This window comes from Heterodontus francisci, chromosome 13 (genome assembly GCF_036365525.1).
Source record: "Heterodontus francisci isolate sHetFra1 chromosome 13, sHetFra1.hap1, whole genome shotgun sequence".
NCBI classification, from domain to species: Eukaryota; Metazoa; Chordata; class Chondrichthyes; order Heterodontiformes; family Heterodontidae; genus Heterodontus; species Heterodontus francisci.
In genome coordinates this window covers 120,260,854-120,287,437 of record NC_090383.1, presented here as the reverse complement: position 1 = coordinate 120,287,437, position 26,584 = coordinate 120,260,854, and the positions used below count along the sequence as shown (strand labels likewise).

Here is a 26,584-nt window from a genome sequence, read left to right as displayed (position 1 = left end):
GATTCCAGCCGGGCTCCGTGGCTATGGGGGCTCCAGAAGATCATTCTGGCAGTGGTCCGCCATGGAGTCCAACGTTGGGAGTGCTGGGCCCGATCTTCCCAGCGGCGGTGAGGCTCTGTGGCGGACGCCCAACCCCCACTGCCGCTGGGCGATAGGACTCAGCTTTGAATATTTAAATTAACACAATGCATAAATTTAAATACAATCCACTCCAATCTGACTTGTGGGCCGTGATCTTCTGACCGGCGGCTGGCACTCACGCGCCTTCACTTTCCCATCAAGGGAAAGCAGGTGCCACCGTGGTGGGGAAGGGGGGAGTTTGATTTTCAGTGCAGTCAGGGTGGGCGGGGGGAGATGGGGTGAAATTTACTTCACTAGTGTAGGGGAAGGAGGAGTGGGTGGCCTCTGCACTTTGTTCAGTTTGCAGGGGGTGGAAGGTCAAGTGTTGAAGTTAAGTGTTTTGTTGGGGAGATGGAAAATATTGAATTTACTTCTTACTAGGTGGTGGGAAAGGGGCGAAAGGTTAGAATGCAGTACAGTGGGAGGAGTAATACTTTCAAAATGTCAGTGAGACGGCAGGGCTGGCTGCCCTTTAAAAATGATGCCAGCGCTTGTGCAGCTAACGCCATTACCAGTGTCGGAGAGCCCACCCCTTCCATGTGATTGGGGGGATGGTCCGACCAGGTCGTTATCATGGGCCACTGTCAGGAAGAGCACAGCAGCATGGCGGGGTTTTACAGCGGGAGAAGAAAACCCAGCCCAAAGTTTGAGGAGGTGGGATCTCCAAACTTTTAAAGGCTTTAAAGGGACAAGGATCCCACCTCCAACAGTTGCCGGCCAATCAGAGGGCCGGAAGCTCAGCAGTATTGACAATGCCACCAGTAGCGATAGCCACTGTCAGTATAGCAGATGCCTCGGACCCTGGCCCAGCGCTGGAACCCCGGAACAGAGGGATGTGAGACAAGGGGGGGTGGGAGGGTGGTCGTTCAGTCCGAGGGAGGGGATTCCCGAGGGTACATTTGTTCCCGTCATTAGCCTATCCCACCCCGGGAAGATCGCTGGGCAATGGGGAGACGACAGGCCCTCCACCCCGCTGCTCCCCCAATAACTGACACACTACTCCAGGCCCCCGCTTCCAATCTCACCTTGGCTGGACCCGAGGAAATCCCAGCCAAAATGTCTGCAACGCGATATAGATAGGTTAAGTGAGTGGACAAAAATTTGGCAGATGGTGTATAATGTGAGAAAATGTGAGGTTGTCCACTTTGGCAAGAAGAATAGAAAAGTAGAATATTATTGAAAAGGTGAGAGTCTGCAGAATGCTGTGGTACTGAGGGATCTGGGTGTTCTTCTACATGAATCACAAAACATCAATATGCAGGTACAGTAACTAATTAGGAAGGCAAATGGAATGTTGGCCTTTATTGCAAGGGAGATGGAATATAATAGTAGGGAGGTCTTGCTGCAACTGTACAGGGCATTGGTGAGACCACACCTAGAGTACTGTGTACAGTTTTGGTCTCCTTAGTTAAGGAGGGATATACTTGCATTGGAAGCAGTTCAGAGAAGGTTCACTAAACTGATTTGTGGGATGAAGGGGTTGTCTTCTGAGGAAAGGTTGAGCAGGTTGGGCCTATACTCATTGGAGTTCAGAAGAATGAAAGATGATCTTATTGAAACCTATAAGATTCTGGAGGGCTTGACAGGGTGGATACTGAGAAGATGTTTCCCCTTGTGGGGGAATCTCTAATGAGGGAGACACATTTTCAGAATAAGACAGATGAGGAGGCATTTGTTCTCTGAGGGTTGTTAATCTTCGGAATTCTCTTCCCCAGAGAGCAGTGGAGGCTGAGTCATTGAATGTATTCAAGGTTGAGTTAGACAGATTTTTGATCTGCAAGGGAGTCAAGGATTATGGAGGACAGGCAGGAATGTGGAGTTAAGACCACAATCAGATCAGCCATGATCTTACTGAATGGTGGAGCAGGCTTGAGGGGCCGAATGTTCCTATTTCTTCCATTCTTATATTCTTATGTTCTCCTCGAGGAAGACATTCCGCCTGTTGGACCTGATGGCCATGTTGTGCCAGGAGCAGTAAATATCTGCACCACCTGCAAATTCTTTGCTTCTGAATCTTTTCACACAGTAATAGGAGACATATCAATGGTGTTTCAGTTGGCATCAGGCAGGTGATAAATGGCTTATTGTCCAGGGCAAACAAATATATGAACATTGCATGTAATGGCAGCAGTCAGATTGAGCGAGCTTTGGGGTTCAAATCTCTGGCTGATATCAGAGAGGCTCAGGGGATCAAAGCCAGCATGTTTGTGGTAATCAGAGCACCTCTGACTAACCAGTAGCATTTAACAACACAAAAAGATTCACTCCATAAATGTGCAGCTTTTCTGTAACAACAGGAATAGATTCATGCCGGCCTGCATATGATTCCCAGAGAGCTGCCACGATGCTTTCATACTCTGGCTGTCGAATAGCCCCAATATATTTCAACCTGGAGCCAGCCACAAATGATGGCTGTTTAAACCTTGGCTCATTACACCTCTCAGGAACTCCACCACTCAACAGCAGGTGGGATATCACCGCAGTCACATCAGCACGGGATGCATAATCGAACAAGCCATTGGAATGCTCACGTGTAAGTTCAGGTGCATTGACAGGTCTAGGAGTTCAACAGTATTCACAAGCCAAGGTGTCAAGAATTATTATGTCACAACATCACAACATCAGCTGGAGGCTCAGGAGGTAGAAGACACTCAGGGCTCTTCCTCTGATGAGGACAATAGTGAGGAGGAGGATGTGGATCATCTTACTGCTCATGATGCAATAGGTCTCTAATGGCTCACAGGGTTAGACTGATGGCAACTGGAGCACACTCATGCAACTATACTCCCCCTGCCCACCACCACCATGTAACCCTTAATTCACTGCCCCAGTGGCTTTATCAGACATTGGAAGCAGGCTGTTATACACCATTCCCATGTTTGAGGTATTGGTTGAAGACAATGGCTCAGATTGGCAGACATTCTGAAGAAGGACTGTATTTTTCTTGCCTATCCTACCATTCCTCCCTCCCCTGAGCCAACAGCACATCAGCAAGAGAACTGCAAGTGGCCTCTTAGAAGCCCCGGTTTTGTCAGCTTGTTGAATTCAGTACAGAGGTTTTCACCCTGAGTCTACAGAGCAGCCTGAATGAGCCTATAAACAGGAGCCAACAGCTGGTAGCAGTGTTCCATGGGAGCACCCTGCTACAATTTCCATGGAGCTTGCCACACGTTCCACAGTGCAGATTGGAGAAATCCTGCAACGTCTCTCTAGATCTGGTGGAATTGGACTCCTCCATCCTTTCTACCATTGCGAAGCATCAAACTTTCGATTTAAATAAATAATTCTATGCTATAAATGCATCAATGTGTGTTCCTGATGTCAGACTATCCACATTAACCAGTACAGCAGACTTCCAGAAGGAAATGCATGCACTTCCTGTCCACCTAGTCAGGACCTTAGTAGGTTGGTTAACAATGATAAATGGGCAGTGTGTGGGTAACTTTCTCGTCCCTGGTATCTACCTCACACGGGAAGAATGGATTTTAGAATAAGCTGCTGAATGGCTGTCAGAGCCTGTGAATCTCCACTCCAGCAGGTCACTTCCTTCCAGAGAGATGGAGAGAGACTGGGAAGAAAGTCTTGGCTGCTTGTCTGTGATGTGTGAATACATTTTCAACGAGGTTTTTAACAACAGGACAGCCATTGGATCTTACTCCTTCCTCTTTGTGTGGTTTATATTCACAAGAACATACGGAAGTTGTGACATTGACCCACCTCTGAAACATTGACAGTACAGATTATACAGTGTGTGAAAAAACAGGAATTTAATATTTTCAAAATAAGTTTGTTTGAAATGTTTGGCTTGACCCTTTCAGTCCTGACTCTGACCCTTTGTGTGGCAGTGGGTAAGTAAATGCCCAGAGAGGGGTCACCCAACCTGGGTTCGATTTATGATAATTAGGTTTTGAGTTTAACTTACCGATTTTGATGGTTGTTGTGAGGTGGGTGTTTTGCTGTCAGATATTTCATTGTAATAATTGAGATAGTTTGGGCCTTTTCATCATTCACTGGGCATTTACACCGTCAGATATGACAGAGTCACACAGCCCTGTTATCCCACTCCTGAACTCTGGGGTGTGACGATAAATAAATTCAGCTGTGTCACTCTAGGTTCAAGAAGCTATCCAAAACACATTGTCCAGGCTCACTGATAAAGAACAGTCATTCGGGTGAGCTATTGAAGGCTGGCATTGCCTGTGGGATCATCTCCCACAGTGAGGTACAGAACATTAAGATTGAGCAGAAGAAAACAAATCATGTAGGATAAAATATGCAGATAGATTTAGCGATGCTGAGCTCTTAGAGCACCCACACAGTCCCAAAGTGAACCTTACTGAATTGAGAGAATGAGAAGTAGCTCTTTTCTTCATTTCCAATCGCTCCTTGTTTGGTTTGACATCTGCTTTCCTCACACCTCCATAAAACACCATGGAATGTTTCTTATGGTCAGGAGCTGTTAAAGACAACAGAACAAAAACAGGTCAGGCAGCATCTGTGGAGAGAAAAAGAAGAATTAATGTTTCAGGTCTGTGACCTTTGATCATGACTGAGAAAAGTTAGAAATGTAATAAGTTATAAGCAAGTGAAAGGACAAGGAGGGAAGAAGAACAAAAGGGAAGGTCTGAGATTGGACGGAGGGCAGGAGAGATTAAATGACAAAAGGTTTCATGGTACAAAGCCAAATGGACTGGTAATGGGACAAGTGAAGAAACAAAAGTTGTGTCTGGATGAAGTGTGAATCGCAGGATAGCAATCAGCCAAACACAAAGTAAAGAGATACAGAAAGAAAGGAGAGAGGAAAAAAACTGAAAAGAAACACATAAAGGGAACAAAAATGGAGGCAGCAGTTATTGATCTGAATGTTGAGTCCAGAAGGCTGTAAAGTGTCCAGTTGAAAGATAAGGTGCTGTTCCTGGAGCTTGTGTTCATTGGAACATTGCAGCAGGCCATGGACAGAAAAGCAGAAAGGTCAGAGTGGGAGCAAAGTGGAGAATTGAGATGAAAAGCAATAGGAAGCTCGGGGTCACACTTGGGGACTGAATGGGGGTGTTCTGGGAGGGAAGGGAAGGGGTGAGAGCAGAAATGTATGAAATAGATTGGACACAGATGAGGGACCTGTCAACTACGGTTGGGGGGAATCCTCGGTTGAGGGAAAAGGAAGATATTTCGGAGGCGCCCGTATGGAAGATTGCATCATCGGAACTGAAGCAAGAGCAATGGAGAAAATGGGAGAATGAAATAGAGTCCTTGCATGAAGTGAGGTGTGAAGGAGTGTAGTCCAGGTAACAGTGGGAATTTATGGGCTTCTAATGAATTTTGCTGATATCTTATCCTCAGAAATGGAGACAATGAGGTCAAGGAAGGGAAGAGTTGCAGATGGACCATGTGAAGATGAGGGAAGGGTGGAACTTGGAAACTGAGTCAATGAAATTGTTCAGTGGAGGGCGAGAACAGGAAATGGCATAAATACAGTCATCAAGGTACTGGAAGAAGAGGTGAAGGTGGGGACCTGAGTAGGACTGGAAAAAGGAATGTTCCACATATCCCACAAAAAGGCAGGCATAGCTGGGACCCATGTGGGTACCCATGGCAACACCTTTTATTCAGAGGAAGTGAGTGGAGTTGAAGGAGAAGTTGTTCAATGTGAGAACATGTTCAGCCAGGTGGAGGAGGGTGGTGGTGGGCTGGGACTAGAACAAAGAACAAAGATAATTACAGCACAGGAACAGGCCCTTCGGCCCTCCAAGCCTGCGCCGATCCAGATCCTCTCTCTAAACATGTCGCCTATTTTCTAAGGTTCTGTATCTCTTTTCTTCCTGCCCATTCATGTATCTGTCTAGATACATCTTAAAAGACTACATCGTGCCCGCATCTACCACCTCCGCTGGCAATGCGTTCCAGGTGCCCACCACCCTCTGCGTAAAGAACTTTCCACGCATATCCCCCCTAAACCTTTCCCCTTTCACTTTGAACTCGTGTCCTCTAGTAATTGAAACCCCCACTCTGGGAAAAAGCCTCTTGCTATCCACCCTGTCTATACCTCTCATGATTTTGTACACCTCAATCAGGTCCCCCCTCAACCTCCGTCTTTCTAATGAAAATAATCCTAATCTACTCAACCTCTCCTCATAGCTAGCGCCCTCCATACCAGGCAACATCCTGGTGAACCTCCTCTGCACCCTCTCCAAAGCATCCACATCCTTTTGATAATGTGGCGACCAGAACTGTACGCAGTATTCCAAATGTGGCCGAACCAAAGTCCTATACAACTGTAACATGACCTGCCAACTCTTGTACTCAATGCCCCGTCCGATGAAGGAAAGCATGCCGTATGCCTTCTTGACCACTCTATTTACCTGCGTTGCCACCTTCAGGGAACAGTGGACCTGAACACCCAAATCTCTCTGGACATCAATTTTCCCCAGGACTTTTCCATTTACTGTATAGTTCACTCTTGAATTGGATCTTCCAAAATGCATCACCTCGCATTTGCCCTGATTGAACTCCATCTGCCATTTCTCTGCCCAACTCTCCAATCTATCTATATTCTGCTGTATTCTCTGACAGTCCCCTTCACTATCTGCTACTCCACCAATCTTAGTGTCGTCTGCAAACTTGCTAATCAGTCCACCTATACTTTCCTCCAAATCATTAATGTATATCACAAACAACAGTGGTCCCAGCACGGATCCCTGTGGAACACCACTGGTCACACGTCTCCATTTTGAGAAACTCCCTTCTACTGCTACTCTCTGTCTCCTGTTGCCCAGCCAGTTCTTTATCCATCTCGCTAGTACACCTTGGACCCCAAGCGCCTTCACTTTCTCCATCAGCCTGCCATGGGGAACCTTATCAAACGCCTTACTGAAGTCCATGGATATGACATCTACAGCCCTTCCCTCATCAATCAACTTTGTCACTTCCTCAAAGAATTCTATTAAGTTGGTAAGACATGACCTTCCCTGCACAAAACCATGTTGCCTATCACTGATGAGCCCATTTTCTTCCAAATGGGAATAGATCCTATCCCTCAGTATCTTCTCCAGCAGCTTCCCTACCACTGACGTCAGGCTCACCGGTCTATAATTACCTGGATTATCCCTGCTACCCTTCTTAAACAAGGGGACAACATTAGCAATTCTCCAGTCCTCCGGGACCTCACCCGTGTTTAAGGATGCTGCAAAGATATCTGTTAAGGCCCCAGCTATTTCCTCTCTTGCTTCCCTCAGTAACCTGGGATAGATCCCATCCGGACCTGGGGACTTGTCCACCTTAATGCCCTTTAGAATACCCAACACTTCCTCCCTCCTTATGCCGACTTGACCTAGAGTAATCAAACATCTGTTCCTAACCTCAACATCCGTCATGTCCCTCTCCTCGGTGAATACCGATGCAAAGTACTCGTTTAGAATCTCACCCATTTTCTCTGAGTCCAAGCATAACATTCCTCCTTTGTCCTTCAGTGGGCCAATCCTTTCTCTAGTTACCCTCTTTCTCCTTATATATGAATAAAAGGCTTTGGGATTTTCCTTAACCCTGTTTGCTAAAGATATTTCATGACCCCTTTTAGCCCTCTTAATTCCTCGTTTCAGATTGGTCCTACATTCCCGATATTCTTTCAAAGCTTCGTCTTTCATCAGCCGCCTAGACCTTATGTATGCTTCCTTTTTCCTCTTAGCTAGTCTCTCAATTTCACCTGTCATCCATGGTTCCCTAATCTTGCCATTTCTATCCCTCATTTTCACAGGAACATGTCTCTCCTGCACGCTAATCAACCTCTCTTTAAAAGCCTCCCACATATCACATGTGGATTTACCTTCAAACAGCTGCTCCCAATCTACATTTCCCAGCTCCTGCCGAATTTTGGTATAGTTGGCCTTCCCCCAATTTAGCACTCTTCCTTTAGGACCACTCTCGTCTTTGTCCATGAGTATTTTAAAGCTTACGGAATTGTGATCACTATTCCCAAAGTAGTCCCCTACTGAAACTTCAACAACCTGGCCGGGCTCATTCCCCAACACCAGGTCCAGTATGGCCCCTTCCCGAGTTGGACTATTTACATACTGCTCCAGAAAACCCTCCTGGATGCTCCTTACAAATTCTGCTCCATCTGGACCTCTAACACTAAGCGAATCCCAGTCAATGTTGGGAAAATTAAAATCTCCTATCACCACCACCCTGTTGCTCCTACATCTTTCCATAATCTGTTTACATATTTGTACCTCTATCTCACGCTCGCTGTTGGGAGGCCTGTAGTGCAGCCCCAACATTGTTACCGCACCCTTCCTATTTCTGAGTTCTGTCCATATTGCCTCACTGCTCGAGTCCTCCATAGTGCCCTCCTTCAGCACAGCTGTGATATCCTCTTTCACCAGTAATGCAACTCCTCCACCCCTTTTACCTCCCTCTCTATCCCGCCTGAAGCATCGATATCCTGGGATATTTAGTTGCCAATCATGCCCTTCCCTCAACCAAGTCTCAGTAATAGCAATAGTTGTGCCTTTCTTAAAGGAAGAAATGGCGAGTCCCAAGACCATCCTGGTGGGGGGTTCAAGGTGCAGAGAGATTGGATGTCCATAGTGAAGAGGAGAGGGTTAGGGCCAGGAAACCCTTGAAATGATGGAGAGCATCGGAAGAGTCACAGATGCGGGTGGGAAGATTTTTCTGCTTTTTGTTTGTGCGATGTGGGTAGTACATCCATCCCCAATTGTCCTTGAACTGAGTGGCTTGCTAGGCCATTTCAAAGTCAACCATATTGCTGTGGATCTGGAGTCACTTGTAGGCCAGATCAGGTAAGGATGGCAGATTTCCTTCCCTAAAGATCATTAGTGAATCAGATGGGGTTTTTAAAGCAATTGACAATGATTTCCATGTTTATTAGTAGAATTCAAATTTCACCATCTGCTGTGATGGGATTTGAAGCCATATTCTCAGAGAATTAGCTAGGTCTTTATGTTACTAATAAACATTACCACTACACCACCACCACCTGCTCTGTAAGGAATGTGACCAATTCCTAAGTACATGCTGAGATGCGTAGGTCCCTTTAAATGAAGTGTCCATGAAGACTAGCAGTGGCCCTTGTGTCAGGCAATGGGAGTTACCATAGTGATTTTGGATGAAGAAGGTGATTGAGTGTTTGCAGGGGGTTGCCCTCTGTAGAAGTGAGATTCTCTGATACCCAGCTGCTGAGAGGGAAAGAGAATGACAATTAGCAGTGGATTCACAATAGTGGGAGACATTCCCCCAGTGCAGCTAATTCCCCAATTGGAGGAGATTTCAGCTCATAGTTTCCCTTTTCTGTGAGTCTCTTTGCTGTTAGCCTGGTGTGCTGCACTCTCTTGTATGATGCAATGGAGATGTTTCTACTTAACGGGTTCTTCGACATGAGCCCAATCGTAGGACATAGGAACATAGGAACAGGAGTAGGCCATTCAGTCCATCGGGCCTGTCCCGCCATCCAACCAGGGGAAACGTCTTAGCTGCATCTACCCTGTCTATCCCTTTAAGTATTTTGTAGGTTTCAATGAGATCACCTCTCATTCTTCAAAACTCTAGAGAATACAGGCCCAGATTCCCCAATCTCTCTTCATAGGACAGTCCTGCCATCCTGGGAACAAGTCTGGTGACCCTTTGTTCTACTCCCTCTATGGCAATAATATCCTTCCCAAGGTAAGGGGACCAAAACTGCACACAGTACTCCAAGTGCGGTCTAACCAAGGTTCTATACAACTGAAGCAAGACTTCACTACTCCTGTATTCAAATCCTCTTGCAATAAAGGTTAACATACCATTAGCCTTCTTAATTGCTTGCTGCACCTGCATGTTAGCTTTCAGTGTCTCATTGACAAAGACACCCAGGTCCCTTTGTGCATCTACTTTCTAATCTCTTACCATTTAAGAAATACTCTGCACATCTATTCCTCCTACCAAAGTGAATAACCTCACATTTTCCACCTTATATTCCACTGCCACGTTCTTGCCCATTCACTAAATCTGTACAAATCTCCTTGAAGACGCTTTGCATCTTCTTCACAACACACATTCCTACCTAGTTTTGTGTCATCCGCTAACTTGGAAATATTACATTTGGTCCCCACATCCAAATCATTGATATATATTGTGAACAGCTGGGGCCTAAGCACTGATCACTGCAGTACCCCACTAGTCACAGCCTGCCAACGCGAGAATGACCAGTTATTTCTAGTCTCTGCTCTCTACCTGTTAACCATGATGTTCTGATGAAGGGTCACAGACCGTTTCTCTCTCCACATATACTGCCAGACCTGCTGAGTATTTCCAGCACTCTGTTTTTATTTCAGATTTCCAGCATCTATAGTGTTTTGCTTTTAGTTTAGCTAGAAGTGGGGTTCCACAAGGGTCAGTGCTGGGACTACTGCTGTTCACCGTTTACATTAACAATTTAAACTTAGTCCACCCTTAACATGCAGAAACAGCACTGTTCCTGGCTGAACCTGCTCTGTTCATAGCTCGGAGCTCTGCAGGCACCCATCCAAACCAGCACACGTTTGGTGTCAGATTTGCCTCCAGCTGATGGTTCCACTCCAGACCCCGTCCCACTGTGTGTCAGCTAGGGCTCAGTTCAAATCCCACTCCAGAGACTTGAGGACATAAAGCTCGGCTGATACTGTTGGTCAGGACAGTCCAATGTGAAAGAGCGAAGTTCGGGATATGTTTAAACAACTAGGCTACAAATTAGTGATGAGAATACATATCTATTTATAAACATTTCCAAGATTTGATAATAGATTCAGTTTCAAGTTATATTTTGTTGTTCCTCATTTGTTCTGATTTTCAGTTATTTTCTATTCACAGGTCTGGAGGCAAGTACAGTTCTTATCCAATCCCCAGATGTTGTGAAGGTGTCCAAGGGTGGAACAGTGAAGTTTCGCTGTGACTTACAGAGCAGCAACTCAAATTACACTGTGGAGAAATATACTGCACACTGGTATCATCCAGAAAATAAGAGTCACGTAATATTGAGTCTTTTTGTAAATGACCAGGTTTACCGATCAAAAGGATTGTCTCTGCGGTTTCAGCCTTCCAGAGATGTTGTCAATAACAGTTACATTCTGACCATCACAGACACACAGCTCAGTGACAGCACTGTCTATATCTGTGGGATTTGGGGGAAACTCCTTGGAAAAGGGACCCGGCTGAATGTAACCAGTAAGTACTTTCTATATTACATTGATTTTATTCCAAATAATACTATACAAGCATCTCATTTAAATAAATGCTTTCTAAACAGTTTCTTTTACAGAATTGTGTTTTAACAATAGAATAGAGGGTAAAATCTGAGCTACATTCAATTTGCGTTTAATTGAATAAATGAGTGTGTAAACAAATGGGACAATATTTCACACTCATACACAGAATCCAGTAATGCCCTTCTAATCATGGGCTCTCTGCTTCACCCCAAAATCAATCGCAGCCTCTCCTTGTTACACTCCAGTATTGCAGTATTCACCTTCCCAATCACAGCCTTTCTCCCTGTTTCCCAACCAAATCATGGTCTCTCTTTCCCCCTCCTGTTTGTGGTCTCTCTCTCTCTCCCTTCCACCTTCCCATTCAGATTATCAGTTGGTTCTCTCTCTCTCTCACTCCTTCCTCGCAACAGCCTTAACTGCAGCCTCTACCCCTCATTCTCTCTCTGTCTCTGCCCCTACTGAGGGCCCTGTCCACGCCCCTCTCTCCTACCTCACTCCTGATCATGGATTCTCTCTCTCCTCCTCCCCACTGCACCCCCCACCACACCCTGATTGCAGCCTCTCTTTCTTCCCCTCCCCATTGGTAGGCACAGTCCCCGAGTGTTGTCAGCTGTGTCCTCCTAGCTTTGCTGTTCACTCTCAGCGCTCGGTCCATTTGCCCATCTGCCCAGCGGGAAATGGATCTAATAAGGAGAATGTGGTTTTCCTGTTAGGTTCAGCTGGACCCCCACATCTGACTCTTGCCAAATTTTCCATCCGTGCTCATCCTCCCCTGCACTCTCTCCACCTCCCCATAAATACCAGGGCTGTGTCTGTTTGTGTGAGATCAGGTTGGTACTTCAGTGCAGTACTGAGTCAGTGTGGTGTTATCAGAGATCATGCTGGTTGATTGAAATGTTAAATTAAGGCTTTGTCTGTTCAGGTCATGTAAAAGGTACCAGATCAAGATTTGAAGCTGATCTGGGAAGTTCTCCCGGTTTCCTGGCTAATATTCAGCCCTCAACCAACATCGTTAAAACACTTTATCTAATTGTTTCTCTCATTGCTGTTTGTGGGATCTTGCTGTGCATAAATTATTCACTGTTTTCATACACAGCAACAATGACTGCAATTCAAATGTAGTTCATTGGCTGAGAAGTGCATTGAGTTGGGTAGTGTTGTAGTATTTTGAAATTGCAATTTCATTGTGCATTGTGTACTCCAGAGGCTGCTGTACAATACACACGCCCACAAACAGAAAGTGAAACTGAGAGAATAAAAGAAGAAACCATTATGTTCAGCTGCTGCAGTCTTTGTCTCTCTGTCTTTGCCTCATACCTTATATTAAACTCAGCTAAAGCTCACTTAAGTCCCCAGGACATCACAGGGTGACCTGAGGGTCTGGAAGGTGTTATATCATATTTTATATCCTTGTGCTTGGGTATGGGTGACACTGCCGAGGAATTATTTCTTTCCCATCCTTAGTTGCCGGTTGCATTGAGTCAACAATGTAGTGCTGGATGGGAGTCACATGTGGTTTGGAACAATTTGAGGTGGCTCAGCCATCCCTGAAGGACATTATTGAACCAGGTGGGTTTTTATAAAAATCCAGCAGCTTTCATGCTCCTTTTTCTGGTGCCAGTGCATAAATTACCCAGATATTAAATTATAATTTCATAATTGATTTGAACTCATGACCTCTAATTTGGTATTACAACAACTATTTGACGAATGTCATCCATGTGAGCTCACTCTATTAAAATGCCTAAAGCTTACAGAATAAACAGAGATGATAAAGCTGCTGACAAAGTAACAATAACAGCAGACAGAGGATCAATAGAAAATCAACCTGTATTTATACAGTGCTCCTGGAGAAAGATCTCTGTGCTTTGGAATGGGGAGGAAATGGAAGGGCTAGTGTCACAAGTGGTTTGAGTCTCCAGGAGGACTTTGACCAGTTCAACTGGATCTCCTGTGTTGTGTTACAACATTCATTACCTTCTTTCCTTTTTTAATCTCTTCTCTCTCGAACCCAACTAGGCACAAGGACAGCCCAGTAAAGAAAAACTTCCATTTATATATCGACTGTCCTGACCTCAACTCGTTCCAAAGTGCTTCACAACCAGTCCTACAATAATAGAATGAGACAAGACAAAAGAAAACCATTCGACCAATCACGTCTGTGCAGGCTACAGCTTCTACACCACCTTCTCTTTCCCCAGAAACCTGTAATTCTTTTCAATTCAATATTGATCCAATTCTCTTTTAAAAGTTACTATTGAATTGGCTTCCACTGCCTTTTAGGCAGTGCATTCAGATCACAACCACACACTGGATAAAAAGACATTTCCTCATGGTGTTTCTGGTTCTTTTGCCAATCACCTTCAATCTGTCTCCCCTGGTTCCCAATTCACCTCCCATTGGAAACAGTTTCTCTTTTACTCAATCAAAACCCTTCATGATTTTGAACACCTCTATCAAATCTCCTCTTCACCTTCTCTCTTCTAAGGAGAACAATCCAAGGTTCACCAGTCTCCCCACAGAACTGAAATCCCTCATCCTTGTCACCATTCTAGTAAATCTCTTCTACACTCTCACCAAAGTCTTGACAAGCTTCCTAAATTGTGATGCCCAGAGTTGAACACAATACATCAGCTGGGATGAATCAGTGTTTTATTAAGGTTTATGGTAACTTGCTTGCTTTTGTACTCTGTGCCTCTATCAATAAAGCCAAGGATCTCATATACTTGTCCTACCACCTCCAAAGGCTTTCATACATACACCGCCAGGTCTCTCTGTTCCTGCACTCCCTTTACAATTGTACCATTGAATCTATATTGCTATCCCTCATTATTCCTACCAAAATGTGTCACTTCATAATTCTCTGTATTAAATGTAATCATACATATATGTGCGCATTTCACCAGTCTATCCATGCCCTGCTGTTACTATCCTAAACTATATTACTATGCTGTCCTGAAGTCTGTTATTATCCTAATATAAGAGCAAATTAGTGCAGATGCTGGAAATCTGAAATAAAAACAGAAAGTGCTGGAAATACTCAGCAGGTCTGGCAGCATCTGTGGAGAGAGAAGCAGAGTTAACGTTTCAGGTCTATGACCTTTTATCAGAACTGGCAAAGGTTAGAAATGTAATAGGTAAATAGGGGGTTAATGTAATAGCATGAGCCTGAGCTTCCGGTTGCTTGCCATTTCAATTCACCACCCTACTCCCATGCCCACATTTCTGTCCTCGGCCTGTTGCAGTGTTCCAGTGAACATCAACACAAGCTCAAGGAACATCATCTCATTTTCCGATTGGGCGTTCTACAGTTTACCGGACTAAACATTAAGTTCAATAATTTCAGAGCATGACTGGCCTTTTTTTTTATTATGATTTTGTTTTATTTTATTCTATTTTAACCATCTGCCTGCCTTAAACTTGTTTTTTCATGTTTGTGCTTTTGGAAGGAGCTGTTCATTATTCTGTCATTAATACACTCTCAGCACTAATGCTTTGTCTTTCACCACACCATTAGCACTCATTTTGCCTTTGTCTGATGACATCTTTGTCATTTAATCTCTCTGGCCTTCTGCCCTATCACACACCTTCCCTTTTGTTCTCTTCTCCACACCCCGCTCCCCCAACTCCTGCTTCACTTGCTTAAAACCTATTACATTTCTAGCCTTTGCCAGTTCTGATGAAAGGTCACTGACATGAAATGTTAACTCTGTTTCTCTTTCCACAGATGCTGCTGGACCTGCTGAGTATTTCCAGCCTTTTCTGTTTCTATTTCTGTTACTATCCTCCTCATTGTTTACTGCATTTTAAAATTTGCATCATCTGCAAACGTTGAAATTATTTCCTGCACAGCCAGGTTCGGGTCTGTAATATATATTAAAATGAGCAGTGTTCCCAACACTAACCATTGGGGCTAACCACAGTATATTTCCTTCCATTTTGGAAAATAACTGTTCAGCTCTACTCTCCCCTTTCTGCCCCATAGACAATTTTATATCCACGTTGCCACAGTCTGTTTATTCTGTGGGATTTTATTTTGTTAATTAGTTTATTGTATGATGCTTTGTCAGATGCCTTTTGAAAGTCCACAACATTTATCCAGAATCCATGAAGAATTTTAAGTCTGTTTGCATTTCTTATCTGCACAAATTTATTTTCTATTCTCATGTCTTTATCACATTTTAGGGGAGGTTGATTCTAAGTTTCCTCACTGGTCAGAGGTCTGACGTTATTGGATCAGCCAACTGTTTAAACCTGTCCACTCTGTTCTTTCTGGATGGAATCTTCCCCGTCCCATGGAGATGGGTTTGGAGTGGGGACAGGGAGTAAATTTGGGAAATCTCATGTCTGGGCAGCTCCCTGATGTGTTCCTGCCTCCGAGCGATCTTCCTGTCAGTGGACAGGCCTCCACGAAGGCCGAAGCCCGGCAGGTACTTGGAGGCGTCCGCTCAGAGCAGGCCTTGGGCCAGTGAAGCTGCCTTTAAATACACCCCCTTACCTCCCGGTACTGCAAGTGCGAGAGGGCTGTAGCTATGGCTGCAGGTCATCCTGTCACCCCTCCAAAATGTTGACCTGGTAGCTTACTTTACACTTACTTTGAACAATTTAAGAACTCTACAGAGGGAGCCTCCATCTCCCACCTACATTGGCAGCACCCACCTCTCCCAGTGAGGCTGCCAGCTGCCCAGAGTCTGATTGTACCTCCAACCTGTGCAGCCCATCCACTGGCTCTAATTGCATGGGGCTCTGGGAAGATCACGCAGGCTGGCAGGAGTCAGACCCCATCGGTGTCTGGTCCCAATTCTGCCCTCTTTCTATAACTCAGTTTGTTATCTCCGTATTATCAGTCTCTCTTCCCTTACTATTCCTGCCTGCTCTGCACACTCTCTCTCTTTCTTTCTTTCTTTCTTTCTTTCTTTCTCTCTTCTGTCTCACCAGTTCCCTTGATCCTTCAGTCTTTCCGGCTCCCTCTACTCCTGTCTCCTCAGTTCATCCTCTCTACACTGCATCCTGTGCTCTGAAAACAGGTACAGTAGTTTGGTGGTTATATTATCGGAATAGATTCAAATCTCACCATGACAGTTTGAGAAATTGAATTAGTATTGAAGAAAAATAACAGAACAGAAACTGGAAATGAAAGTCTGCTTTCAATAAATCCTTGATTTCCCCACCATCAACACCCTGGGGCTCAGTACTGACCACTAACTCTATTAGACCACCCAGTGGGGCTCAACAGCAATCAAACCTGATTTCATTTCTTTCCCACATTTACATCTTTTGGGGAATTTCCACCAACATCTCTTTCACCGAGAATATACCCAAGTAATTTCTAAAATAGGATCGTGATCGCTCATCATTTGTGAATTCTATACGCACCCCAGCTGTGGCCACATTAGTCACCGACTGCACAGACAATTACATCACCTGGACTGAAGAAGTTACCGTGACGATTGGAATTAGGCACAGCTGAGGCCCAGGTAAATGTGCGGCTTGCTAGATCTGTTCTGTTTCTCACAGGCTGCACAGATTTCTTGCAGTTTTCTTGGCTGCATAAAAATAATGTTAACGTTTCATCTGAAAGGTCATCAAATGAAATGTTAACTCTGTTTCTCTCTCCACAGATGCTGCTAAACCTGCTGAATATTTACAGAATTTTCGTTTTTTATTTCGGATTTCCAGCATCTGCAGTATTTTGCTTTTGCACATGATAATATTTTTACAGTGTATTACTACCTTCCCCAACAAGTTCAGCAGCAGGGCGACAATCTGCAGCATCCGTAAACCTCTCCCAATTTGCAGATGACACAAAACTGGGTGGGAGGGTGAGTTGTGAGGAGAATGCAGAGAGGCTTCAGGGTGATTTGGACAAGTTGAGTGAGTGGGCAAATGCATGGCAGATGCAGTATAATGTGGATAAATGTGAGGTTATCCATTTTGGTAGCAAAAACAGGAAGGCAGATTATTATCTGAATGGCTATAAACTGAGAGAGGGGAATATGCAGCGAGACCTGGGTATTCTCATACACCAGTCACTGAAGGTAAGCATGCAGGTGCAACAGGCAGTAAAAAAGGCAAATGGTATGTTGGCTTTCATAGCGAGAGGATTTGTGTACAGGAGCAGGGATTAGATTAGATTAGAGATACAGCACTGAAACAGGCCCTTCAGCCCACCGAGTCTGTGCCGAACATCAACCACCCATTTATACTAATCCTACACTAATCCCATATTCCTAACAAACATCCCCACCTGTCCCTATATTTCCCTACCACCTACCTATACTAGTGACAATTTATAATGGCCAATTTACCTATCAACCTGCAAGTCTTTTGGCTTGTGGGAGGAAACCGGAGCACCCGGAGAAAACCCACGCAGACACAGGGAGAACTTGCAAACTCCACACAGACAGTACCCGGAATCGAACCCGGGTCCCTGGAGCTGTGAGGCTGCGGTGCTAACCACTGCGCCACTGTGCCGATGTCTTGCTGCAATTATACAGGGCCTTGGTGAGGCCACACCTGGAATATTGTGTGCAGTTTTGGTCTCCTTATCTGAGGAAGGATGTTCTTGCTATAGAGAGAGTGCAGCGAAGGTTTACCAGACTGATTCCTGGGATGGCGGGACTGACGTATGAGGAGAGATTGAGTCGGTTAGGATTATATTCAATGGAGTTCAGCAGAGTGAGGGGGGATCTCATAGAAACCTATAAAATTCTAATGGGACTTGACAGGGCAGATGCAAGAAGGATGTTCCCGATGGTGGGGGAGTCCAGAACCAGGGGTCATTGTCTAAGGATACGGCGTAAACTTTTCAGGACAGAGATGATGAGAAATTTCTTCACCCAGAGAGTGGTGAGCCTGTGGAATTCGCTACCACAGAAAGCAGTTGAGGCCAAAACATTGTATGTTTTCAAGAAGGAGTTAGATATAGCTCTTGAGGTGAAAAGGATCAAAGGATATGGGGTGAAAGCTGGAACAGGCTACTGAGTTGGATGATCAGCCATGATCATAATGAATGGCGGAGCAGGCTCGAAGGGCCGAATGGCCTACTCCTGCTCCTAGTTTCTATGTTTCTATTCACAACTCTGTACTCGGAATAACGAATCCAGGATGTCAGGCTGGACAAATCAGTCAGAGTAACAGCCGAGACAGCCACCAAACTGGCAGCTTTATAACCTGCAAGGTGCCATGGTGTAATCCAGAATGGATCAACGTAGTCTTGCACAGAGAGCAGGCCGGTGTGTGATGTGAGGGGGTTGTAGTCTCTGCAGGATGCGGTGAGTTAGTGCAGTGAATTAAATCTGCCCCAGTACCAGGCCCAGTGTTACCGCTGCTGGAATCCCACAAACTGAATGTTTTCCATGTTTTCAATTTTCACTCAAATTGCAAGTATTAAAGGAACATCTGCCAATATGTGGCCTGTAGCTGCTCTTCCTTCCATCCCGATCTCCCCTCCCCAGTCTCCTTTCACAAGTTTCCATGACGGAATCAGAATGCACAGAAGGAGACCATTAAAAGCCCATTGTACCTGTACCAGTGGCAGCTCTTTGAAAGAGCTGTTCAATTAGTCCAACTCCCCGAAACACTGCAATATTCTCCTTTTCAAATATATATTCAATTTCCTTTTCAATATTACTATTGAATCTGCTTCATAACCTTTCAGGAAGTGCATTCCAGATCATCACAACACGCTGTGCCAAAAAATTCTCATCGGCCTCTCCTGCTTCTTTTGTCAATTAACTTTAATCTGCAACCACTGGTTACTGACCCTCCTGCCAGTTCTGATGAAGGGTCATCAAACTGAAACGTTAACTCTGCATCTCTCTCGACAGATGCTGCCAGACCTGCTGAATATTTCCAGCATTTACTGTTCTTATTCCTGAAAGTGGAAACAATTTCTCCTTATTCTATCAAAAACCCTCGTGATTTTGAACACCACTGTTATGTCTTCCCTTAACTGTCCCTATTCTCAGGAGAACAACCTCAGCTTCTCCAGTCTCTGCATGTAACAGAAGGTCAGCATCCCCGGTACCATCCTAGTAAATCTGTTCAGCATTCTCTCCAAGGCCTTGATATTCTTCCTGAGCACGGTGCCGAGAATTGGTCACAATACTCCAGCTGGGAACTAACCAGTGTGTTATAAAGTTTTAACAGGTGTTTGCTTGTCCTAATACACAATATCAACTGCACTATCTTCATCAACCCTCTCCACTACTTTATCAATAACTTTAAATGTCAGGGAGCGCACCTACTACTCAGGAGATGAAATGGATGGATAGAGTCCAGTGAAGCATTTCCTGAAAAGAAACAGAAGAATTGAAGAGCTGGATTTTCCTCTGTTTTACCATCAGAAATCGGAAAGATGTTGGTTGTAATTGGGAGTGGCAAAGGGCCTGTTTATGCCACTTTTTGGAGGGGTGAAGGCCCAATGATAGACACCTCGCCCTCTCCTCCGGTTTCAAAAACCTATCTTGGTTAAGCATTTGCTCAATACAAGGCCTAAAGATTGAAACCCTTAAATCTTTGGGTCTCTCCTGTCTCTCTTTTCAGTTGCCTCTCTGCTGGTGTTCCAGCACAGTCACTTTCTCCTCTCCTGGTAGCAGTGTGTTCTCTCTCCAACACAGCACAGGGGTCATGTGGAAAAGTCTACCTCGATTTCAAAGCAATCAGTCACAGCTCACTAATCACACTGTGAATGAAGCAACAGATGTCCAATGAATTTCATCTCCTGGAATTTTCTGTGATACTTTTCTTTCCCAATCCTTCCCGTCCTCTCTAGAATGTGCTAACTCTTGCTACAAATTGTTCCACATGCTTTGCAGTCCTGTGTATACATTTTGAATCCCTGTACCAGATTGGTGGGATCTGGAACTTGCAATGATTTATTGAGCTATTGGGGCAGCTCAATCGTCACTCTCCAATCATCATTGAGGATTGATTAGAATCAAGGGCTTGCTCTTCTGTTGGTGAACTCATTCAGATAAAAGGCAGGGATCACAAAACAGTCTTGTCACCATTTGGATCTGAATCAAAAATAGAATAACTCCCCTGGTTCAGTCTTACAATCTGTTCAACCTAACTGATACTGCCTGGTCTGTCTCTTTAAATACCAGGGATATTCTGCAACCTTTACAGTGGTTTTTAATTTATTGATTTCTTTTTTGCTTAAAGGTGCAGATGTCCCAGTTCTTATCCAGTCTCCGATCCTGCAACGTGTCACAAAGGATCACACAGCGCGGTTACAGTGCACCATGTCGAACACCGCAGTGAGAGACACTGATGTTCACTGGTACCGGGAGCTCCCAGGACAAGATATGGAGTGGATTTTAACACATGATATAATGAACAGCACACGACGGAGCCCAGGTTTCACTGACCGTTTCCAGTCTTCCAGAGACACCTCCAATAACAGCTTCATTCTGACAATCACAAACGTGCAGCCCAATGACACTGCCGTCTATTACTGTAAAGTGTGGGGAGATATCAGTGGGAATGGAACCCAGCTGAATGTAACCAGTAAGTACAAGCTACATTATATTAGCCCAAATAAAAGGGAATAACCTCTTGCACATGAATTTATTGAAGTACAGATTCGAATAAATATCACAAATTGCTGTGGTAAATGAAAACTGTTTATAAATAATCTTAATTACCATTCATTCTCATTGTTCAGCATGCAACTTATATATAATATTTCTGATTAGACTTGTCAATGTCATGTTAATTTTACTGTTTTTATTCTTTTCCTTGTTTTCAAATCCCTCCATGTCTTGCCCCTCCCTATCTCTGTAATCTCTTCCAGCTCCACAACTCTCCAAGATATCTCTGCTCCACTAATTCTGGGCTCTTGAGCATTCCTAATTTTAATCGCTCCACCATTGGTGGCCGTGCATTCAGTTGCCTCGGTGCCAAGCTCTGGAACTCCCTCCCTACATCTCTCTGCCTCACCACATCACTTTCCTCCTTTAAGACACTCCCTAAAACCTACCTCTTTGACCAAGCTTTCAGTCATATCAAATGGGCTTAAATTTACCAGCTCCTCGAGGCTGGGATTGTGGTGGGGGGGCGGTGCCTGTAAAATACTTGTGGGAGAGGCCCGCCACGGGCCTTGACGGCGAGAAGGTCCCGCCCATATTACCAGAGGCCTCAGTGTGGCCCATTGCCTCTCAGCGGCATATCCTTCATTTAAATATTAAAATAATTTTAAATGCATGCAAAAGCTTGTCCCAACGGCCATCCCACACCGATAGCGATGGGCAGGGACAGGTATATACCGCAGGACAAAAATTATAGCTGGGTGAAAGGAAATTATGATGCGATTAGGCAAGATTTAGGATGCGTAGGATGGGGAAGGAAACTGCAGGGATGGGCACAATCGAAATGTGGAGCTTATTCAAGGAGCAGCTACTGCGTGTCCTTGATAAGTATGTACCTGTCAGGCAGGGAGGAAGTTGTCGAGCGAGGGAGCCGTGGTTTACTAAAGAAGTTGAAGCGCTTGTCAAGAGGAAGAAGAAGGCTTATGTTAGGATGAGACGTGAAGGCTCAGTTAGGGCGCTTGAGAGTTACAAGCTAGCCAGGAAGGATCTAAAGGGAGAGCTAAGAAGAGCAAGGAGATGACACGAGAAGTCATTGGCGGATAGGATCAGGGAAAACCCTAAGGCTTTCTATAGGTATATCAGGAATAAAAGAATGACTAGAGTTAGATTAGGGCCAATCAAGGATAGTAGTGGGAAGTTGTGTGTGGAATCAGAGGAGGTAGGGGAAGTGTTAAATGAATATTTTGCGTCAGTATTTACAATAGAGAAAGAAAATGTTGTCGAGGAGAATACCGAGATTCAGGCTACTAGGCTAGATGGGATTGAGGTTCACAAGGAGGAGGTGTTATCAATTTTGGAAAGTGTGAAAATAGATAAGTCCCCTGGGCCAGATGGGATTTATCCTAGGATTCTCTGGGAAGCTAGGAAGGAGATTGCAGAGCCTTTGTCCTTGATCTTTATGTCGTCATTGTCGACCGGAATAGTGCCGGAAGACTGGAGGATAGCAAATGTTGTCCCCTTGTTCAAGAAGGGGAGTAGAGACAGCCCTGGTAATTATAGACCTGTGAGCCTTACTTCGGTTGTGGGTAAAATGTTGGAAAAGGTTATAAGAGACAGGATTTATAATCATCTTGAAAAGAATAAGTTCATTAGAGATAGTCAGCACGGTTTTGTGAAGGGTAGGTCGTGCCTCACAAACCTTATTGAGTTTTTCGAGAAGGTGACCAAACAGGTGGATGAGGGTAAAGCCGTGGATGTGGTGTATATGGATTTCAGTAAGGTGTTTGATAAGGTTCCCCACGGTAGGCTATTGCAGAAAATACGGAAGTATGGGGTTGAAGGTGATTTAGAGCTTTGGATCAGAAATTGGCTAGCTGAAAGAAGACAGAGGGTGGTGGTTGATGGCAAATGTTCATCCTGGAGTTTAGTTACTAGTGGTGTACCGCAAGGATCTGTTTTGGGGCCACTGCTGTTTGTCATTTTTATAAATGACCTGGAAGAGGGTGTAGAAGGGTGGGTTAGTAAATTTGCAGATGACACGAAGGTCGGTGGAGTTGTGGATAGTGCCGAAGGATGTTGCAGGGTACAGAGGGACATAGATAGGCTGCAGAGCTGGGCTGAGAGATGACAAATGGAGTTTAATGCGGAAAAGTGTGAGGTGATTCACTTTGGAAGGAGTAACAGGAATGCAGAGTACTGGGCTAATGGGAAGATTCTTGCTAGTGTAGATGAACAGAGAGATCTTGGTGTCCAGGTGCATAAATCACTGAAGGTTGCTACCCAGGTTAATAGGGCTGTTAAGAAGGCATATGGTGTGTTAGCTTTTATTAGTAGGGGGATCGAGTTTCGGAGACACAAGGTGATGCTGCAGCTGTACAGAGCTCTGGTGCGGCCGCACCTGGAGTATTGCGTGCAGTTCTGGTCACCGCATTATAGGAAGGATGTGGAAGCTATAGAAAGGGTGCAGAGGAGATTTACTGGGATGTTGCCTGGTATGGAGGGAAGGTCTTGCGAGGAAAGGCTGAGGGACTTGAGGTTGTTTTCATTGGAGAGAAGGAGGAGGAGAGGTGACTTAATAGAGACATACAAGATAATCAGAGGGTTAGATAGGGTGGATAGTGAGACTCATTTTCCTCGGATGGTGATGGCAAACACGAGGGGACATAGCTTTAAGTTGAGGGGTGATAGATATAGGACAGATGTTAGAGGTAGTTTCTTTACACAGAGAGTAGTAGGGGCGTGGAACGCCCTGCCTGCAACAGTAGTAGACTCGCCAACTTTCAGGGCATTTAAGTGGTCATTGGATAGACATATGGATGAAAATGGAATAGTGTAGGTCAGATGGTTTCACAGGTCGGTGCAACATCGAGGGCCGAAGGGCCTGTACCGCGCTGTAATGTTCTAATTCTAATTCTAATCTGGCCGGCGGCCATATTTCCTGCACCGTCAGATCTCTAGTGCGAGATCCATGGTAGAGGCCTGCTAACCGACCCGGACCCGACGGGACCTGATTACATGGGTTGGGTCTGGCCCATCTTCTGGGACTGGCTTTCTCGGTCGGGTCAGGTTGGGCCAAATCCAGGTCGAGCTGGGTCAGGTCAGACCGGTCACACACGGTAGGTGCTCTGCCGGTAAGCACTGAAATTTAAAAAACTTACCTATTGCTGGGAGTCCCGGACGAAACTGAGTCTGCGCAGTGAGCGAGTGATGTCACTGTGACGTCATCACGCATGCGCTGCAGCTTTGTGGAGCTTGCCAGTCAGAAGGTCAGTAAAGGGATGGTCGGGTTGAGTCGGTGGATGGTGGGGGAGGGTTTGGGTCGGGTGGGGCTTGGGGCAAAATCGGAGGGACTCGGGCCGGGTCGGGCTCGGGTCTGCTGTGGTTCGGTCAGGTTCAGGTCGAGTTCTTTTTCCTGACCTAAAGCAGGACTCTAATCTGAGGTGTAACACTGGTGGGGAGGGGTGAGGAGTGAAGTTTTCAGGACATGAGTGCGGGGAGCAAGGAAAAATATTTCTATTGGTTGTGGGGATGGTGAGAAGGGGTTGAGGGTCAAAAATGCTGAAGTTCGGAGGGGAAGGTTCGGAATTTCAAAAAGTCTTTTTCTGGGGGGGATAGGTCAATTTATTTATTGCATACATCCCCAGCTTATACACACTACTGAGTCTGCGGCGCTTGAGATGGCTTGGCCATGTGAGCCGCATAGAAGATGGCAGGTTCCCCAAAGACACATTGTACAGCGAGCTCGCCACTGGTATCAGACCCACCGGCCGTCCATGTCTCCGCTTTAAAGATGTCTGCAAACGCGACATGAAGTCCTGTGACATTGATCACAAGTCGTGGGAGTCAGTTGCCAGCGTTCGCCAGAGTTGGCGGACAGCCATAAAGACGGGGCTAAAGTGTGGCGAGTCGAAGAGACTTAGTAGTTGTCAGGAAAAAAGACAGAGGCGCAAGGGGAGAACCAACTGTGTAACAGCCCCGACAAACAATACCTTCTGCAGTACCTGTGGAAGAGTCTGTCACTCTAGAATTGGCCTTTATAGCCACTCCAGGCGCTGCTCCACAAACCACTGACCACCTCTAGGCGCTTACCCATTGTCTCTCGAGACAAGGAGGCCGAAGAAGAAGAAGACTCAGTGGGGGAGTGGATGAGGGGATTGAAAGCGAAATTGAACTTCTTTGAAATTGTTTTCAAAGCGGTACCTTTAAAAATGTAAATATAACTGAAGGGCTTGAAGCCCTTTAAAAATGGCACTGGTGCCTGTGTGGTGGTGCCGGACACATTGCCAGGGACCGAACGGCTGCTCCCTCTATGTCATCAGGGATGGCCACTCCACCCCCACATTTAAATGAGCCCCTGCGTGAAATATTGCGGGGGTCTCAGTGACGGCAGCTTCATGTGGGCGAACCATTGATATGTAAACATGCCACCACGATTTGCTGCACAATCATAAAATTCAGCCCAATATCTCCATTCGTGACTCAGTTTCATACTTTGTTTTATAATGGTCCTCTGAAGTGTCTTGTGACGTTTGATTATTTTAAAGGTGCTAAATAAATGTAGGTAGTTTTTGTTATTGTTTAAGCTGCATCTCAAAGTTATATCTTTTGCAGAGATTTTCTGCTCCCCAGTGCTGTCTTTTTGCACAGTGATTTGTGAGTTACATTTCCATTTAACGTGACAAATTGCTACAGAAATCCACAATGCCTCAATGGTCCGATTATCTGTAAAAGCTTGTGCTGTTCCTAACGACACACCCGCTGTTACCCCCAGGACTACACTTATATAGCACAACACTCCTACCTAGGCATAACCGACAGTGTGTTCATCACCTCCACTCCAAAACACTGACTGTACATCTGCTGCACCTGAATTATACACAACATCAAGTTCCTCATGAAAGTAAAGATCACTGCAGCATTAAGCTATTACACCACTGAAGCCTTCCAGGCTATCAAAGCGGAAATCAAGGGGGCCCGATAAGACAATCACAGTTTATTCCTGCATGAAGCAAGTGAGTAAGGTCATGTTTGTCAGAGGTTGTCACTTATTATCTTTGACTCAGTGGCAGCACTCTCACCTCTGTCTGAAGGTTCAAATCCCGTTCCAGAGATTTACAGAAGATATTGGTTGAGATATAGAGCTGGATTTTATGTCTGGCGGAAGGAAGTAAAAGTCGATGTCGAACCCACGTCTACCTAGCCCGGGGATCCGTCCCACATTTTACGGGTCCCCGGGCTTTAATTGTCCCGTGTCAGGACTTCCACCCGCCTCACTGAGCTGACCATCAATCATCAGGCCGGCAACTCTTAGTCCCAACAGCGCCACCGGAAGTGGTGGCCACTGCTGGACTGCAGCCCAGCCTACGACATGGAGCCAGAACTGCAGGTGGGTTTGGGTTGCCCAATCGGTCATGCCCCGGCGAGGCAAGGGTGGTCGTTTGGGGGGAAGGGTGACATCTTGGGTCCCGGGGTGGGTTGGGAGGTGAAGGCGGCCCTCAATAGGACTCCCTGTTCCCAATTGCCAGGGCACCCCCACAGGGGGCGGGTAGGCCGGCAGCTCTCACTGGGTGGCCCTTCACATCTCCAGCACGCCCACTCTCCATGGGTAAAATACCCGTGGAGGCGGAGCGAAGGCCCTTAAGTGGCCTTTAAGTAGTCGCTTAAGGGCCTTGATTGGCCTGGAGTGGGTGGCCCGTT

The 26,584-nt window shown here is 45.5% G+C and overlaps 1 protein-coding gene across 3 annotated transcripts in view; it reads left to right on the top strand.

The window, feature by feature from the left end:
• LOC137376658 (uncharacterized) overlaps window positions 1-26,584 on the top strand; it is a 144,850-nt gene that overhangs the window by 93,503 nt on the left and 24,763 nt on the right. The window contains exons 1-3 of one of the 3 annotated variants that reach the window (XM_068045627.1): window positions 3,528-3,968; window positions 10,960-11,313; window positions 20,523-20,867. In XM_068045627.1, coding sequence (XP_067901728.1) covers window positions 3,917-3,968; window positions 10,960-11,313; window positions 20,523-20,867 — 751 coding nt within the window. In that variant the 5' untranslated portion in view covers window positions 3,528-3,916. Of the gene's footprint in view, window positions 1-3,527; window positions 3,969-10,959; window positions 11,314-20,522; window positions 20,868-26,584 lie in introns of those variants that run through there. The other 2 variants (XM_068045628.1, XM_068045629.1) reach the window with 2 other exon arrangements.